Below are 20,766 nucleotides of genomic sequence, written 5' to 3'. Positions count from 1 at the left end.
TGCACGAACATATGGTGATGGATAATTTACACGGTAGGTGTATCATGAGTACAATTATTGGAGTTGGGAATATTTATTTTCATCTCTTCATGTGTATCGCTTCATCAGAACAAACCTTTATTTCCTTATCTTGACACCTTTTTTAATTTTTAAAACTTCACTGCACATACTTTTGTTACCTTTTACATCGAGTAATCATGATCAAATCGTGTCAGTTTGAAGCATTCATATACTTTGATGTCTCTCTTGCCGAAGTGGTTGTATGGCGTGTGAAGGAGGTAATACAATTTTTAGATCTGTTTCTTTAAGAACTGATAGCTAATTTTACAGGGCGTCGCGACGTTTATTCTTTTCCATTGTACTTTTTTTTTAGCGCCCTCTGGCGACCACCCCTCGGTCTCCCTGGAGCTATCGCTCTGCAAGATTCGCCCCGTTGTCGAGTGACTGGTCACGTACTTGCTATTCGGTTTCGGAAAGGGATAGCAGCAGTGGCATCTCGTCCCTTGGGGCTTCCGGGGCTTAGCCCCTACAGAAAAACGGACGTATTGACGTAATTATCAATCACCATAACGCATAACTATCACACAGTCTTTTAAAAGGCGATTTTTACCCACGTAAATTCATCGTCTGTTGCAATGGATACGACAGCGCTCCTAGCGGCATTGATGTCAATTATCGTTTTCCGGGGTACGTCGCAAAGGAAGGCGTGGCATACACCCACCTACGCTACAGTGAAGGTCACGTGCTAGCAGAGAGAGAGGAGGGGAGAGTGCAATGGATTTGAGTGCTGATTCGGGGCTACTTCCGTTGCGTCGCGTTCGATCTCGCGTGTTGTTCTGTAGTGTTTTGGTGGCTTTCATTCGCTATGTTTGAGTGAGTTTGGCAGGGTTGATGTTTACAAGACACAATGAATTTGTCCGAAAAAATAGGCATATATTAAATAGAATTATCGATTGCTTAAAATTCTGTGGTCGACATGAACTTGCTCTACGAGGACATAATGAAAGAGAACAATCTTTAAACAGAGGCATCTTCCCAGATTTATTATCCCTTCATAGAAGAGGGAAAACTAAAGAGGGAAGTTCGTGTTCTTTATTGTAGTGAAGAGTTGAAAAACATAAACTCTATCAGTAGATTGCATTCATTTTTTATTTAAAATTATTTAGAGGGTACCTTTTCAGAAACAGTAAAAATGACAAACATAGTTTTAATAACTCCAGTGGCAACAGCTGAATCTGAACGATGTTTCAGCACATTGAAGTGTATTAAAACCTGCTTAAGAAATGCAATGGGACAAGACGAACCAAATGCCTTGGCACTTGCTTACAATAGAGAAAGAATACATTTCAAACAAAGAGGGCTTCAACGAAAAGGTAATAACAAAATGTGCTGAGCAGAAGAACAGGAGTCAACGTTCGTAGAAAGGTATGTTTCACAACAATACCTGTTTCTTTTGTAATCATGTGAATTGTCATTATATTTTAAATTCTTTAAAAAAATAAGTCCAGTTTTGTAGTTTAGAAGATAAATACCCGTTTTTTTTTTTGTAATTCATGTAATTTGTCATTGCATTTTAAGTTCTTTCAAAAAAGTAAGTCAAGTTTTGTAGTCTATAAGAAAAAAAATACCTTTTTTTTTGTAATTCATGTGAATTGTCAGTATATTTTAAATCCTTTAAAAAATAAGTCCCGGCCAAATTTGAGGCCACGAGACGCCACTGGATAGGAGCATGGATCCTTTTGTGGTCGTTTGCTCATATATTGTAAAAAAAAATCTTGGACGATTGTCAGTTCTTTTCTGCACGAATTGAATGAAATTTAGTAACTCCAAAAAACGACAATTAAATAAATCTCTGAACACAATAGAGGTGACCCTTTGTCAAGACGACAAAATGTCCGTCTCCCGCGAAGTACACAGTCACAGTTCCCCGTAGCATGAAAGAATTTATCAAGAGTAGCAAGTAGCTAATAGTAAGAAGTATGAGTGACGCAACTTCAACAGGAGTGTTTTGATCCATTCCTATGCATTTGAAAGTGAATAACACGCATCCAGCTATCAGGAAACGTGTAGCTCGTTTCATGCTACAAGCGGCGTGTATCGGGCGTCAGTTGAGGATTTCACTTATCGATTGAATGACTGATTTAATTACGTTAATTTTCGTCGCTTTTCTGATACTTTTGGCTAATCGCGACGATGAGTATGAGTGGTGATATCAGATATGAAGGGTCACTCACAAAGAACGCCCATGCCGGGATTCGAATGTGGGACCAATTTTACCAATCGAACACGAGTCTATGCAGCGTGGTATCCCGTTACTGTGTGAAACGCTATTGTTCATGGGCGTCCGGAAGGGGGAGTAATGTGCCCCCTGGAAAAGGGATGTTAGCATAAACTTATATATTAGACACATATATTTCATGTCAGTCACAGTAATTATTCTTGGAAGGATGTTGTAGGAACATGATAGCTTCAATAAGAATAAGCGTTTCTTGAGGGGGCATCACTATTATGGGAGAAGATATGTCTCGTTTGCCCTCACCCCTAGGAAAAAAATACAATGCTTGCCCCATTCTGGAAAAAGTCTTTAGAACGTCCATATTGTTGTTCCTACAAGACACGTGTCAGCAGCTTTGTGGCCGAGCACGAGTGATCGAATCTCGCAACCGTAACTCCCGGGTTCAAGTCCCGGCGTGGTCATAGCTATACGTTGCCTCTTCATAGATTTCATCTAATAATTACTAATTCTTATCTTCTCCGTTAACCAAAGTGGCAGAAAAGCAACGTCAATAATAAAGGTACTAGTTTACTATCCTTCGGACAGATTTCTACAGAAGAAACTACTAACCGTAATAAGTTCCTGTAGTATTGTCTAACATCGGGAAGGTGTTTTGTGTGAAATTAAGGTTAGTTTTCCGTATCATGGAAACGGATTTCTTCAAATTTAAAACTTTGGGGCTCATTTTGGGGGCAGGTGACTCCGGCCAATTTCTAACATTCCTTTAACAGGGGGTCTATAGAGAAAGCCGGGCAGCCGGAGCGGAGGCGGGGCCGCGGTAGCGGTTGGGGGCGGTAGGTCAATTACCCCAGGGGCGGAGCCCGGAATCGGTAGGAAATTTGGACTGAAAAATTTGAAACGAAAATAATTTTTTAGTTTAAATTTCCCACCGATTCCGGGATGGATAGCCCCATAAACCATTCAAGGAATGTTCCGCGAAGCAGATAGGTAAGTACGAATGTAAAAAAATTGACGAAACTAAGAAGTTATAGCTGTACGAAGGATAGTAAACTGTTACCATAATAAATTATCCAAACACAAGTGACATATGTCGTTTCTCATTTCGGTGTGAAACCCACCTTGTATGACCGACACGTCAGGAACATTTTCTTAATTGTTGTCTGACTGTACCCAGGGGTGCCCACAGGGGGATTCATGACAGGAATTTTTTGGGGGACAACATTTTATGGTTTAGCTACCAATTCTATAAACCTTCACACAAAAAGGTGGGGAGATCGTTTTGTTTGACTGACATACTGTGCTTTTTCTTTCTTTATAATCGTCTTTTAATTTCAACTGCGAGAAAGGTTTCGATTGTTGGCAAGTCGGCCAGTGGCGAACAATGTTTTCTTTGTGGTAGTTCGACATGAGGACTTAAGTTTTAGTGTTGAATGATTTCAGGCACGATTTGTTTCGTTTGTGTGTGTTCCTGTGCTACGACTGGATAATTGTAAAATACTGTCAGTTATCTTTGTATAAAGCTTATTTATGTTGAAAATTTATTTTTTTAATAAATGAAATCAAATTATCGACATTCAAACAAAAATAAAATACTGAGTGTTTATCCAAACTACATTTGCGTGTGTGTGTCTGGGAGGGGGGTTATGACGAACAATTATTTTGGGGGGATTTTGATGACCGACTTTGTGGAGGGATGGGCACCCCTGTCTGAACCTGACAGTAAATGTTAATTAACACTAAAATCTTTTATAATTGATAACTGCTTTGGTGTAGCTACATATGGCGTGTGCATTTGTTGCCTACTGCAAGCGTAAACCATCTATTTCATTAAAATGCATAATACGAACGATTCGATACGAGAAATTATTTTATTCATAGCTTATTTATAGCGGCGTGAATTCTAAAATCAGTCCGGTTTATTTAAAATATTAAATATTTGACGTATTTATTCAAATTGTAACGTTCAACTAGAATTTATAACCTGATACATCAGTATGTTGTGGTTCTATCGTCCTCAAGAATTAGTCTTTTCATATTTTTTTCCTATTTCTGATTACAATATTTTTTTCTTCTCTAAGTGCCAAAAATATGTAGTATCAAAGGGTGGGCCACATATTTTTGGCACTTAGAGCAGAAATGTTCTGAAAGTAATAGAAGAAACTTAAGAATTTAAATGTTGGTTGTCTAAAATTGATACATTCTTATTAGAAATCAGTGAATTATGTGAATGTTCATTTGTAACAGTAGCAGATAAGCAACTTTAACTCGACTCTAGTTTTCAAAGCTTCCTGCATCACAGTGTTCAATAGATTTACTTATAGACACTCGTCTAGGGGAATAGAGTGATCTATCTTTGCCTTAATCAATTTGACCATCAGCTGCATAAACACCGCTCATCATTATTTACGTAAAAAGGAAAGATTATGTTAAAATGTGCACATTTACAGGAGCCTAACAGTGGGTTCACTTAACCTCAATAATGTTAATTCTTTCACTGCGGTGGACTAGTCGGTAAGGCGTCTGACTGCCACGCGGGAGACCCTAGTTCGATTCCCGGGGTGGGTGATCTAAGTTCGGAATTTTTCCGGCCTTGTCCCCGAATAAAGCGGCTTTAGAGCTAAGACAGTCTCAAATCAATGGGTACCTGGGAGTAAAGGCGGCAGGAGCGTGGTGTTGTTCACATCACCTCCATAAATGGCCGAGATTGAGAATGTGTGGGGCCCTATGGCTGGTGCTATAAGCACGGGGAACTTTACCTTTACTTTGCTTAGTAGTAATTAGGACGGTTATAGTATTACTACATAAAGGTCCCATCCCAGCATCCCTCAGGAGGAAGACCTCCATTAGAATAGCCAGGGTATAAAAAGCAGAATTGTTAAAGCTCCAGGAACCCATAAATTCTAATGGGTTCTATTGGGTTCCGCTGCAGGACCGGAACTCTTTTTCTCTCGCACAATTTAAATTCGGTCCAAGTTCATTGAAAAGAATGTTCCTGGACATTATTTAAATTGAGCCGGAAAGAAGGTTCCTGGACCGTATTTAAATTGAGCCGGAAAGAAGGTTCCTGGACCGTATTTAAATTGAGCCGGAAAGAAGGTTCCTGGACCGTATTTAAATTGATCCTGAAAAATTGTTCCTGGACCGAATTGAAATACTTTACAGATAAAAAGTTCCTTTATGGAATAGAACCCATTTACGCTTGCAGATTTTCTCTCCAGAACCGGAATTGAATTCATTTAAAATTCCTGGATCTTTAAGAACGTTGATAAAAGGAACATCTGATGGGCTGCTTACACTGTAGCAAGATGGGCATCATGGGGATGTAGTGGAAGAAGATGATGCACGTGAAGCAGAACCCGAAGTTGAAGATTGTTCTGGACGCGTCGTTGCCGATGTTGTAGTAGATCCCTCCCATGAAGATCCCGAGGGCGAAGTGAAGAGCTATCCTCAGCCGAAGATACGCCTGCAGGAATTTAAACATAAACATGTTAACCTATTTCTCTAGGATATACGTGATTCTCTACTTCCAAGATCTTACGGAACACCTTCAATTGTGTAAAGTGAATTTTCAACTTATCTTGTGTGGTTTCCCCGAGAACTCTTCGACTATTTTACGTCGCTTGTTTGACTTATGTCCATTTAAACTCACTTGATATACGTACAGTGGGATCCATGAGTATTACCGTGCAAATTGACCATTACTATTTTCATTAATTTACTTCTTACATCCTATGTGTTTTTAAGCGATGGATTTGTATGTACACTGGTGCAGAAGATATCAACAGCTTGTTTTGAGTTTTCTTTTAATTCTTGAAGATCTTATTGGGTCACATAAAGTGCACGAACATGGTGATGGACAATTTGCACAATAATACTCATGGATCCCACTGTACGTACTTACTATTAATTCAGCCTTGGGAATAACTTACGGGTATTTTTATGTAAAATCTCTTCATCTCGCACTCAGAATACCTTAAAACGTTAGCTGTTAGATATAAAACTGTATTAATCTTGAAATTATTGCTCGAGTACAAAAATTAAAACTTTCAGTTTAAAATTAACTTACATCCGCCTTCAAAATCAATAATTCTTCTTCTTCTTCTTTTTTTGTCCCTGTCAGCATTATCTTGTCGACTTTGGACATCGTTATTGTTTTTTTTATTTCTTTTAATGTTTTCTTCTAAAGTTGGCAGTTAGTCTCACAAATTAATCGGAATCACAAATATATAACAATTATTATAAATAATTCACTTTTTTTGTCCATTTTGCTGTTTCTTAAAAATCACTTTATATTTCAAGTCTACATTTTCGAGAATATGCATACAGCATCCATATTAATGAAGGGGATAAATCTGTTAAAATGGATGATAGTGATATTGGAAATGGAATTTTTAAACGTTGAAAACCTTTGTAGAGTATGATTTGTTGATCTGAATAGATTGGACATTCTAGAATTAAATGTTGAGCATCAGGATTATTATTGCCACATTTACAATTTTCTTGAGTTTTAATTTTTATTTTTGCTAAATGTGCTGGTGTACGTACGTGTCCTGTTCTTAATCTATTAATAAAAACTATGACTTGCCGTGGGAGTGTGTATGAATTGAACCAAGGGACTTTAGATTTAAATTCTGCAATCCATCTATATGTGTTGCCCACAAACTTAAATTGATCTTTGCACCATTCATTCCATTGTTCCATAAGTTTGATTTTTACTCGTGGTAAAAAATCAGTATACATTAACCTATTGAAACTTATGAGTTGTAAATCTCTGACCTGTTTAGCGTATATGTCCACTCTATCATTTCCTACATTAATATCACGTGCTTTGACATAACTGAATTGTATGTCAATGTTTCTTTTGCAAGCAAGTTGAATTTGTTGAATAATTAAAATAATAAGATATGATTGGTGACATAATTTGGGATAGGATGTAGATAATGCTTGAAGAACACTCAGCGAATCTGTAAGGAGAAGAATTTTTTTAAAGTCTTCCGCTATTCCATATTGTAAGGCTTTGTATAGGGCGTAACTTTCCGCAGTAAAAATAGATGAATCTATAGGTAATCTAAATTGTTGATAAATGTTTTTCTCTGGGATGTAATAGGCACATCCTACACTATTGTTATTCTTAGAACCATCGGTGTAAATCATTACATGCATTGGCCATTTTTCTCTGTACAACGCATGTAAACCTAGATCTCTGAAGTGGATTGAACATTGAGTATATAATGGAATATCTAGTTGATAGATCAAAGGATGTAAGAGAGTGAAAGTATTAGATCGAAGTTCTGGAAATAAGTAATGACAGTATACAAGGAAATATGAGGTGGTACGAGGATTTATTACATCGGCTTCAGCCCATTGTTTTTGTATTTCAAACAATTTATTAAATGGACGAGGATGATTTTCCCATGATTTAAGGAGGAATTTTATTGTTAATTGAATCCGCCTGTGACTCAAAGAAGTCTCTTTACTCTCCATATAAACACTTACATTGGGGCTTGATTGCATAAGACCTAGACAAATTCTCAATGCTTTTCTTTGTAATATATCTATTTTGTCGAGTAGATTGGATTTTGCTCCCCCGTAGCTGAAAGCTGCATAGTCGAAAAATGAGCGAAAGCAATTTCTATAAAAGAGAAGTAAAATTTTTGGGTGGCCTCCCTATTTTGTTGTTGTCATGCTACGAATTATGTTTAAAAACTTTTGACGTTTGTTTAATAAATATAAAATGTGTGAATTCCATGTAAAACGTCTATCAAAATGTCCACCTAAATATTTGCGAGAATCTGTCACTGGGATGTCAGAAATTTGTAAAATATTATTGGGATAACTATCTGTGCGTTTGTTATTAAAGCAAATGATTTTGGATTTATTTTCACTAAGGGTTAATCCTGCATTATGAAACCATTCTCTAATGGTGTTAATTAATCTCTGTGTTTTGATTATACCTTGGGTTGCATCATCTGTAGTACAGTAAAAACAGAAATCATCTGCGTATTGTACTAACTGGAACGGATAAAGAGGTAAGGAGTGAATTTCATTTGTGTAAATATTAAATAATAAAGGACTGAAAGGTGCACCTTGAGGAATTCCTATGCTAGTGAAACGAGGGTCACTAATTGTTTCTGAGAACCATCCATATATCTTTCTATTGGAATATAGGTTCCATATGATTAACGATAATTGAGGATGAATGAAAAGATTTTCTAATTTGTTACAAAGCATATGTAAATTGATAGAATCATATGCTTTTTCCACATCTATAAAAAGACTATAACAGTGTGAACGACTAATTTTGCTATTTTGAATTGCAGTGCTTAGGATAGCTATTGCATCTTGACTGCCATAATTGATTCTAAAGCCAAGTTGAGTAGGATAAAAGAAACGTTGACGTTCTAGTGTCCAGGTAATTCTGACGTATATCGTTCGTTCGAATATTTTTTCCAAGACTGAAATTAACATTATGGGTCTGTAAGATGTAGCACAATGTGGTGATTTATTTGCTTTTAAAACTGGGAGAACTATATAATCTTTCCACTCCCTCGGTACTATACCGGTAGGGAATATGTTATTGTAAAAAGATACAAGAATATCTAAACCTGCTTTACGTAGATATTTTATGGCTTGGTATGGTATTCCATCTAAACCTGGTGCAGTGGGTTTAATATTATTAATTATGTTTTTTAATTCCTCTGTAGAAATGGGAGGGAATTCAAGTGAAAAGTTAGAAATATTTTCCTCTATTTTTTTATATGGAAGGTGTACTGATGGTGGAGCCAAAAGCATTAAAAATTGGTCTTGCCAACTATTATCTATAGGTTTTCTACGAGGTGGACATGGTTTACGTAAGGAATTAAATTTATGCCACACATTTCGGGATGATTCCTGCATGTCTATTGAATTGCAATATTTAATCCACGCTTCACGTTTTGTGGATGAGTGGCCGCGGTGGCTCAGTCGGTAACGCGTCTGACTACCATGCTCAAGGTCCCGGGTTCGATCCCCGGCCGGTTCAAATCCGGGAACTTTTCTAACGGTGGAAGCGGCCCCGGCGCCCACCCAGCGTCGAATAACATGGGTACCTGGGGGAAACCCTGGGGGGTAAAGGCGGTCAGGGGCGTGATGCTGATCACATCACCCCCACTCACGACCGGATCAAGAAAGTGTGGGGCGTTACCCCCACACCCCCTACACGCCTTCATGGCGTTGTGCTAAGCACAGGGGAGCACTTTACTTTTTTTTTTCACGTTTTGCTTGTAGAAATATTTTTTTTCCTTGTGCTATTGATTTTTTCCATAATATTCGATTTTCAAGGGTAGGATATGAAGCAAAATGATTCTCACTCCTTTTTCGGTTGGCTTTTGCTGTCTCACATTCCGAAGTCCACCAATGAATTTTTGGAAAAATTAGTCGTGAAAAATTTACTCTTTTTCGTGAACTGAGAATGTCTAAAACTTCTGTGATATATTGGAGTAGTGTATAGTATGAAACCGATTGAGAGGAATTTATTTGTTCTTTAAGTATATAAGAATCTATTAAAATTGTATATGATTCCCATGATATATTATTAATTTTCCAGCGATTTATGGGAAATATGATATGTTGAATTGGTTGTGAGGATATAAAATGTGAATGAATATAAATGGGATAATGATCACTACCATACATTTCTTCCGCTGTGGTCCACTGAAATTTTGGTAATAATGATTCTGATATTATAGTGAGGTCTATTGATGAGGGATTATTTCCGTTGCGTGGGACGTGGGTGGGCGATCCATCATTTAGAACAATAAATGAGTTGTTTTCTATCCAGTCGGCAATGCTGGACCCAAGTCTGTCTGATGATTGTGAGCCCCAAATGTTATGATGACCATTAAAATCTCCAACAATGATGTATGGGCTAGGGGTATTTTTTGTCAATGCTTCTAAATCTGACGGTTTTATATTCTGAGAATTGTAATTTAATGGGATATAAATATTGATTATTGTTATTTTTTTCCCCTCTATGAAGATTTGGATAGCACGTGCTTCTACTTTATAATCGCGGAAGAGTTTATGGTGTTTGGATATCTGAATTTCCTGATATGATATTGATTCGTGGACATATATACTAATACCTCGTTCATTTTCAGAATAGGGTGGGCCTAAACAATTATAATGAACAATTTTGTATGTTTCGTACTGTCTACCCTTAGTTTCCTGTAAGCAAAGAATTAAAGGATGACATTCCGTTATTAATTTCATTAAGTCCAATTTTCGTGTAGAAAAGCTAATAATATTCCATTGAATGAGAAACATCTTCTGTTATATGTATCCTACTTGTTCTGTTTGAAAGTAAGGTTTTGTAACACATTTAATAGATTTATGGATAGTTCATTGATATGTTGTAAAAGCTGTTTTTGTTGATGTAACTCTTTGAGTTCAACTAGAGTTGACCATAGGAGTGGTATTGTTTTGAGAAGTGAGGTGTAGACTTCGTGAATATTACCGATAGATGGGGGAGGTTGATCAATGTTTTTTGTCGACCATTCAGAATGCCGACTGTTCGTAGAATTAGCAGAAGGGAAGATATTTTTCCCTATAGATGAGGAAGGAGTAATATCAGACTCCGTTGAGGAGCTTTCTGCTTTTAATGTTATGTGATCTGGATTATTGGGAACCATATGTCTCGCCTTGTTATGATATTTTCTTTTGTGCTTTGTAGGTTCATTGTTTTTTTTGTGTGCAATATTAGGTATCTCAACTATGTCTGGATGTGGAATTACTTTTGGGTCCATTGTGTCGTGTTCCAAAGAAAATTGTTGTCTTCCTATATTATTGAAAATGGGCTCCACAGTTGTAATGGTTTTTGTGTTAGTAGATGATTGTTCTTGTGAGCTTTTATTTTTTAAGTCAGTGGGTGGTGATCTGGAATATTGTTGAATAGGTGGAAACTCTTTAAGATTAATTGTGGGCTTCAAAATTTCCTCTATGCTAGGTTGTGGAATATAAGTCCCTTCTATCATTTGTTTAGCTTCACGGTATGATAAATTATTTAGAGCCATACGTTCCTGGATTTGACGCTCTTTGTGCCACATTGGGCAATTTTTATCAAGAGCTGAATGGGACCCCTGGCAATTCGAACACTTGGCAGGGAGATTACATGAATCTCCGTGTTTAATTGCTCCACGGGTAGCGCATTTAGACTGTGAACGACATTGGTTGGCCGTGTGAGCGAATCTGAAACAGTTTCTACATTGAATGACTGTTTTCTGTCGGGGTGTTACTTCATATATGCTGCTATTTATGGCTACTTTTTCTGGGAGATGTCTACCTTGGAATGTCAAACACACTAGTTTAGTATTTCGTAGCTGAAACGATCCATCACTTTTCCAAATCTTTTTCTTAATTCGTTTTGCACTAATGATAGGAATGTATGATTGACTGCCATCCACTACGTCTTCCTCACTGACGTCGAATTCTATACCATATATTAAACCTTCTCGTTGAATTAAGGATTGAGGTATGCGAGCCTTAATAGAAAGATGAGATTGAAATTCTTCGTTTTTAACAAAGTTATTCACCTCCTGAGCAGTGTTGAAATATACTCTTACCCTATTACGGCCACCTTGGTCTATATATTTAACTGGAATTTCTGCTTTTCGAAATTTGTTACCTAGGCTCCCGCCCGCAAGTTTACCAACGTTTCTTCCTGTACCCTCTATCAGAACTATGAAAGGGCCATTACTGTTATAATCGTAGAAGTTCTGAGCCGAGATTCTTGCGTTCGAAGATTTAAGAGAATTATCCATAACTTCTTGATCTTCTTGATGGGTTATTGTCTGAGAAGTCTCTACTTCAATGTAGAATGCGGGTGAAATGTTAGGATTCATGTCATCACCAGTGTTTTCAGAATTGAAAGACGAGGTTGCATGAAGATCATTTAAGTCTTCCATTCTGATTATCAATGATAGGACCTTTACGGCCTATTATGTATACTATTTGACACTTGTATGGATTAGAAGTCACCTGTATCACTTGAATACTTGATCTTTATGTTTAATACACAGTACAATCACAATCACAATCACAATTTACATTTACACAATTTACAACATCACTTTACTATATATTTACGCCACTGCACCCACTCGTTTTCCACTCTAACATCATCTCAACGCAAAATCAATAAATCAAATTATCTCGCAACCAACACTCAAATGTCTTGAGTTAGTCAATAACCATTGTAACAGACTACAAATTTGAGTCAAACAGTTTATGACGTCATTGAATAACACAATCATTTATTTTTATAACAACACATTGAACATGGAATTTTATAAATTATGTGGGCGCGTAAACAACGTATTTTGTGTGGTGTCTTGATTTGTGTTGCGTAAGTAAATTGATTGATTGGTGATTGATTTGATGTTTTAAGTCCACTTTATGCACAGTAAGGCTAATCGGGACTGGACCTACAGTTTAAAGTGGGATCCACCGGGTATAGAACCCGGGATCCCGTGATTACAAGGCGACGACGCTACCACTGCGCCATCGTGGAGGCCTGTTGCGTAAGTAAAGGACTTCGAGGACGCTTTGACTTTTTTACATCGCTTGTTTTACCTTTTATGTAAATTGCGTGGAGAAGCCTATTATCGGTTTTAAATCGTGTCGATACAAATGCAAGTATTCAAAATTAAGCTGGTTCGGATCCCACTTTAAACTGTAGGCCTAGTCCCGACTAGCCTTCCTGTGCATAAAGTGGACTTAAAACAACAAATCAATCAATCAAATTTAAGCTGTGAACTGGAGGCACCCCCTTCCCCATAGAGCAAGAAGAAATTGCTAATTCAATGAACTTTTGCCCAGAATATTCATGTTACATGTGATATTAAGAAATATGGGCTAAGACGACCAGTGCCCTGCCTCACCAGACACTTTTTTTCCTCTAGCGCCGTGGCTGTTGTCAAGATCACATAATATTACTCCCCGGGAATCCTTTATTTTGGGATGTTATATATCATCCAGTAATGGGGACGATACGGCCAGATTTGGACAGTGGAAAGTAAGAATTGTCATCACTGGAGACCGGAAAGGAAATTCCTTTTTTTATATTTCAACACGGATCACGTAATAAGTAACAACAGTGTTGATAATTATCTTCCACAAGATTACATGGTTTTCATTTCACTTTTTTCCCAATTTTCTGCCCATATTCCTCTTTTTTGAATAGTTTTCTTTCTGGTCCCTTTATTGCGAAGTTTTTCAGCTTACATGTCTAGGGTGACCAGACATACTCTCTTTAAGAGTATTATACTCTTTTAGAGGTTCATATACTCTATACTCTTTTCAATTTGCAAAAATCCCCAAATATACTATTTTCCTTGCTATTTAATTTCATACATTATTTTACGCGTAAAAATGCGTTAAAATCCACAGAAAGAAGAGAAATAATGATGGATAAGTGGAGGTCAGTACAGGCTGAGTCAAATTTAAAAGTGATTGTGCCTCTTATAAAATTCTTGTTTACTCTGCCTGGTACAAATGTTGACTGTGAAAGACTCTTCAGTGTTATTGAAACTTATGGGCGAGAGGAAAAAAGTACACTCCTGGTGTCAACACTCCAACAAGTAATGAAATTGAAATTCAATGTGGACATGACCTGTAAAGAGTTTGGACTGCCAATAAAGGACGACTTAAATATACTCAAGAAAGCAAAATCATCCCAGAAGTTTGAATGATGGTGCCCATTGGTGAGGAAATATTTGTAATTAGCTAATTACATTAGAACCATTAGTAATTTGGATCTGTAGAGTGTAGGCCTATTTAATAGAGGCTATAATAGGAGCAATAAAAAATAGCCAACCTTATTTTTGTTTTCTTTTTATGTTTTGTGCATGCGCACCTTCAACCTATAGACTATACTCTTTTTGGTCAACAAATATCTGGTCACCCTATACATGTCCTTTTTCTCCCTTTTTAAAAAAACATCTTCCTTGGTCCCTTTATTGATCAAATATTTTGCAACTGTATTTTCCCCTAAACAAAACATTCAACAACTCTTTGGTGCAGCTTAGAGGAAAGAATGAACAAGCGCTTTCCACTCCCTTCCCTCCGTGAGTGTTGGGAGCATGTTGCAGCGATTGTTGCAACAATGCCATCTGGGCTTGAGCAATAACAAACACATTAAATTTCTTGTATTTTTTACTTTCCTTCATACCAAATCTAATTTATCCCTTTATATATATGAATGCTATATATTCTGCTTTTATTTAAAATAATATTTTTAGTGGAGTGCAAAAATAAACTGTGGTCCTTTTTCATTTCCTTTTTTTTTTTACACTAATTTTCCCTTTTTTTCTCCTTTTCAGAGTACAATTTTTCCCGTTAAAATGCTGTCTCTAGTAATCCCTGTCCATCTTTGATGGCCCTCACATCGTCGCCTTGTAATTACGGAGTCTCGGGTTTGTTGCCCGGTGGATGCACATTGCACCGTGGTTCGGGTCGTACTTTACACTGTAGGTCCAGTCCCGATTAGCCTTTGTGTGCATTAAATGGGATAGGTTCCACAGAAGAGAATAAAGCACCGCGAAATTCTTTTAGTTTCAAGATCAAAACTAATACTACTTAATATGGACGTCCGAAAGAGGGGGGTAATGGGGGGGGGGGGGCTGGAAAATGAAAGTATCAAAAATTACATATTTCACACATATAATTTCATTTCAGTCACAATCATATATGTTAATTATTGCATGAATATGATAACTTCAAATTGAAGCAATGTTTTTTTTTTTAGAAAGAACACTATTATGGGGGAAATTTGCCTTGTTTGGCCCACTGGAAAAGAAATACTTTAGTTGCCCCTCCGTGGAAAAAATCCTGCGGATGTCCATGCTACTCAACCCTACTTTAAATAGAATTAATAAACAGAACAAATATAAATTTAAAAAATTCACCTTTTAAATAAAATGTAAACAACTACACTAGTGTCCAAAATTAAAACAACAAACGGAAATCCTTTCCTTGTGTGATTTTTTTTTTTTGATAAATTTACCAAGTTTAACCTGATGCTATCGTGATTTTTTTGTTGATAAATCCTTGCACATTAAGGTTAGTTTATTTTCTATCTTAAACCAGTTGTCTATGACATCTTAAATATTACTATCACCTGATCGTATTATGTGGTCAAATGGACACACGGGAAATAATTTCAGTTTGTTGCTTTAATTTTGGAGATTAGTATATAAAACTATTACTACAATTAAATAAATTAATCTTCCTCGTATAACCGCGGCAGCTGACACGACTTTAGCCGGACAACATATATATTAAACATCAAAACCCTGTAATCTAAATTACATTAAACTAAAACAAATTTATACACTGCGAACCATCAAACATGTAACCGTAGCCCACCTGGAGCAGCGGAATATTTTACCCCTGTTTATTAAATAAATATGTGAAGTTTAAGTAAAGAATTTGAAGGCAGAATAATGCTTTAATTTAAATTTAAAAAGAGGTACAATTCATTATACAGTGAGTCACATAATTATTCGGACACACAGTAAATTTCTAACGTTTAAGAGCGGGAAGGGAGTGAAATCTGTGTACAGCGTTGAAGTTGATTTTCGTTTAAAAAATGTCATGTTTAGCACAAAATTGGACGATAAAAAGTTAAAAAACGAACATCAGCAACAATATAACGAAGGATGAATCCCTACCGTTGCAAAAATAGTACCACAAAATTATTCGGACACATATTAAATGTTAACGTAAATTTGCGATACAGTGACAATTTCGATTTACGGATTGATTGATACTCTGTTCATATATATTAACTCTGGTTTCCTGTAGGTTTCTATAGCAATTACGATCGCGTTATGTTTAACAAAGTTGTGATATAACAACATTTTCTATGTAGAAATGGGGCGAAGAGGAAAGGAAAGTTCATTTGAACAACGTCAGTTAGTGATATGGCACCACGCTAAGGGTAAAACTTACCGTGCAATTGCCTCAATGTTGAAAATGAAAAAAAGTACAGTTCCAGATATTATTAAGCGATTTAAAGATGAAGACAGGATCGAGTCCGACCAAGAATTGTTTCACCCAGAGAAAAGACAGTAATCGTGAGGAAAATTTAAAAAAAAAAAACCAAAGATGAGTGCTCAAATGGTGTGTGCTGAGGAGCTGAGGAGTGTGCAAAGCATAGTCATCCTGAAACTATACAAAGAGTGCTCAGAAGGGCAAACTATCATGGCCGTGTAGCCAGGAGAAAGCCATTTGTAAGTAAGCCAAACAGGACAAAAAGACTGGTGATCGCAAAGGAACACTTAGGAAAGGATCAGACATGGTGGAATCGGGTAATTTTCACTGACGAGAGTAAATTCAATATTTGTGAGTCAGATGGGAGGGTAAAAGTGTGGCGTAAACCAAGTGAGGAGCTCCGAGGGAAAAATTTGCAATCAACAGTGAAGCACGGGGGTGATCACGTAATGGTTTGGGGCTGCATGTCGGCCCATGGCGTTGGTAAATTGGCTTTCATCGAACAGACAATGGACAGGTACCGTTATCTTGACATTCTGAAGTCAAATCTAAAGACTAGTGCTGAAATGATGGGCATTCTTTGTAACTTTATGTTTTATCAAGATAATGACCCGAAGCACACTTCCCTCGTAGTACAAGAATGGTTATTGTACAACTGCTCAAAAGTGCTCCATCCTCCACCGCAGTCTCCAGACTTGAACGTCATTGAGCACCTCTGATGTATGTTGGAAAAAGAAGTGAGGAAAACACCTATAACCTCGAAGGCAGACCTCAAGGAGAGACTTCAACATGAATGGGCCAACATATCGCCAGTGTACACCAGAAAATTGGTAGAAAGTATGCCAAATCGTTTATCCGAGGTGTTAAAAATGAAAGGGATGCCTACCAGATACTGACATTTCTGTTCGTTGCTTTCAAGCGTGTTTTCCTGTTTCTCCTTCCATGTGTCCGAATAATTTTGTTTAACCCACAAAAAATGTTTGTTTTGTTTAATGAAAATATTTTACTAATATATTATATTAAACATAATTGAAGATAATTAACAGTGTGCTCATATTGTGTTTTGTTTGTTAAATAAATATTAAACATTTATCATCGTATTATATCACGACTACGTTAGTAAATATTCAGAAATCTTATCTGTCCGAATAATTATGTGACTCACCGTACTTGAACTTTGTGTTTCATCATTTCTCGATACATCTTTAGTGCAATGATTAATCCAACCAAGCAAGTCGATTAAAATAACCAGATAAATAAGAAAAATCAATGAATTTTATTGCGCCAAATAAATTGATTTTAGTGGCAAAAGAATATCAGAATTTTGGTACAAAACTGGGCACATTTTGGAATGAAAAGCGGTATATAGAATGGCATTTCAATGTTGAAATGGTGAATATAATCCTAAATTTGATTCGAAAGAAACCACACTTATTACACAAAATAAATATTCCATTCCGTTTATGTAGTTATCAGAATATTAAGTTTATTCCTGTGCAAAGGATTAAATTTTTACTTTCCAAATATTTACATCAGAATTAATTAATTTCACATGGTTTGCATGACTCGCAGGATAATTCAGTCTTCAGAAAGTTTAGTGTAAATAAGCTTAATTTTGTGTTCAAGAGTTCATTTAGCATTAGTTGGTGGTGATAGAAGGTAGAGAAATGCATGTCCCACCTTTCAAACACATGAAAAATTAACATTACAGTGTACTATTTCACATTTCGCGTGTTTCCGTCAAAAACGAAATATGCACCACTATGTATTAGTAATAATAAATAGTTAATATAAAATAATTACAGAGTCCCTGAAGCTCTGTAGCAGCATCCGGTGGAGCAGAATGCGGAACTGCGCCCACCCGGATGTTGGGAAGCTGAGGTCTGTCTCCCTTCCTTCTGGCACCACCTCACCTTCACAGTTGTCATTCACTTGCTGGCTATCTGAAATTTGAGAATGGTATTTGAACATGCTTCACAAATTGAATATCTTTAGCATTTTATCTAACATTTATGTCATGACCCAAATGCTACTGAAATATCTTATGGCATTTGTCGAGGATAGAATCTGCCTCCCCGATGGTGCAGTGGTAGCGTCGTCGCCTTGTAATCAAGGGGTCCCGGATTCGATACCCGGTGGAGGCACATAGTGGTTCGGATCCAGTCCCGATTAGCCTTACTGTGCATAAAGTGCACTTAAAACACCAACTCAAAGAAACTCAAGGATAGAATTAATCCTATTTCCGTAGCATTTTTCATAGCTTAACCAATCAAAAGCGAGCTTTAGGTTACTAGTGCATCTGTAATGACGGCCGAGTGAGATGTAAAAAACATCACTTCACATTTTTGAAAGATAACTATTCAACCGAGAGGAATAACGTTTCCTATAAAAATGTGTTGTTGTTGTATTGTTGAGTACAAATAAATGGCGCTACTTAAACGCAGTGCGTTCGTTTTATCTCTGGGCCGAGATAGCGCGTGACATGGAGTAGTTGCCGGCATTTTCGTCCTGTAACGTCTCGCTTATTTACGCACATATCTTTAGCATGTAGACAATTATATTTATATTGCATAAAGAGTACTAACCTCTGTTATAAGAATTGTTCACGCGCTATCTCGGCCCACAACCAAAACAAACGCACTTTAACGCACATACTTTAAAGCGTATGCAGTAGTCTGTTAGAATCTCGGTCTGGGCATGTGTATTGTTTGCGGGCACTGGATGATCTCGTATGCCTTTCGTGGTGCTGTATCTACGTATTATCTAATGTTCTCTGCACGCTTCACATCGCAATCACAATGCTAGCAGGAATGTTACAGGAAATGCTTGCATGTAAAATTTGTTTACTCTCAAAGAATGCTAAAAGATTTTTTTGGAAGGATTTATGCTTCCGTCTAATGCGGGCCTAATAGAATAACATAGCAGCAATAATTTTATTCCCGGGCGAGCGCTCTCGTTCAACTTAAATTGAAAAACAAAAAAATGGCCTTGCCATATGTCCTGAGCAGTGCGAATCCAGAAGCCCCGGATGGTCCAGTAGTGGTGTCGCCTTGTAATCAAGGGGTCCCGGGTTCTAATCCCGGTGGAGGCACCTAATGGATCGGATCCCACTTTAAACCGTAGGCCCAGTCCCAATTAGCCTTACTGTGCATAAAGTGGACTTAAAACAGCAAATCGATCAATCAATCCAGAGGCCCCAGTTCGAATCTCTGCTTGGGCACGTGTGTTTTTTGCGAGTGGTCCTTAATCATATCACTCATCCTCGTCGCCGCGATTAACCAAAAGTGGCAAAACGTAAGGTAAAGTTCCCCTTGTACATACCAGCGTGCCATGAGGGCACATTCTCAATCTCTACCATTTTGGAAATGATGTGATCAGCACCACTCTCCGGTCGCCTTTACCCCCCAAGGTTGCCCCCAGGTACCCACTGATTTTAAAAGCTGCTTTATGCGGGGACAAGACCGGAAAGATTCCGAGCTTAGATCATCGAACCCGGGTCTCCGCGTGACAGTCAGACGCCTTACCAACTAGATCACTGCGCTCATAAAACTGGCAATAACCTTTTTCAATAAATCAATCAATAACGACATGTCGATGTTGTATCCACTCCACAAGGGAAGGCGGCGAATTTTGATCCTGGAATAATGTGCTGAAATCTAGTTTCAAAGACCTCTTAATTAGAAGTTGAGATAAATCCATAAAAGCGCGGCTCGTTTCAAAGTGTAATCTCGGAAACTGCTGAATTTATCTCACAAAAAATTGGCATGCGCACTCAGGGGACCCAACAGAACAAACGCTGAAAATTTTATCAAATGGTAGAGGTTGGCGCCATTCGACATGGAATGAGTCACAAACATTTAAAAATGTATTCCGGAAATGTGCCTCAAAAAGGGATTTTGAAAGAACCTTGAAATTTTTAAGTACACATGTGAAGTGTTTAACGCATATAAATTCATCTGTAATATTATTTAGGGTCGGGGATCAATCTCTACAACCCCATAAGGATACGCCATTGTAGTAGTAGCCCGTGAAGGTCCGACAATTTGTAAAAGAACACGAGACTTAAGAAGGGTATATTTCCTCTTTGCACAGAAATTGCACAAAAACTATGAAATGAAAAAAATTGCATCATTCTCCTTGGAAGACTTTCCCACGATATGTAACGTGTGTAGCTATTTATTATCCACTCGTTACAACTAGTGTTGGGCGATAAGTCGTCTGAAAAAAATATCGTCCAGGCTATATCAACTAGACGATGTATCGCCACGATATTTTAGCGATTTATCGTGCCGATATTTGGCTATGTATATTGTGGGGGCGATATATTGCCGATATCACAATGCAGAAAAAAAATTCTTGAAGATATATCGCGATACCAAATTTCCGATATCGTCCATCCTTCATGAACCATCTTTCTAGTGTGTGCTGCGAAGCGTCACAGATATAAATGAAACACAATGTTAAAACACCAACATGGAAAAAAAAGACTTCCCCCTTAGAGC

General features: G+C 37.4%; 1 protein-coding gene across 1 annotated transcript in view; it reads right to left on the bottom strand.

Annotated features, from left to right (window-relative positions):
• Positions 1-20,766, bottom strand: part of LOC145981778 (ATP-binding cassette sub-family G member 1-like) — a 154,530-nt gene that overhangs the window by 15,453 nt on the left and 118,311 nt on the right. The window contains exons 7-8 of the mRNA XM_083115194.1: positions 18,068-18,207; positions 5,531-5,699 (exon numbers count right to left, since the gene is read on the bottom strand). Of these exons, the coding sequence (XP_082971320.1) occupies positions 5,531-5,699; positions 18,068-18,207 (309 nt within the window). The remainder of the gene's footprint in view (positions 1-5,530; positions 5,700-18,067; positions 18,208-20,766) is intronic.

This window comes from Lepisma saccharinum, chromosome 30 (genome assembly GCF_977018435.1).
Source record: "Lepisma saccharinum chromosome 30, izLepSacc3.1, whole genome shotgun sequence".
Lineage (NCBI taxonomy): Eukaryota > Metazoa > Arthropoda > Insecta > Zygentoma > Lepismatidae > Lepisma > Lepisma saccharinum.
The sequence above is the reverse complement of the archived record's forward strand: the minus strand, read 5'-3'. Positions and strand labels throughout refer to the sequence as shown.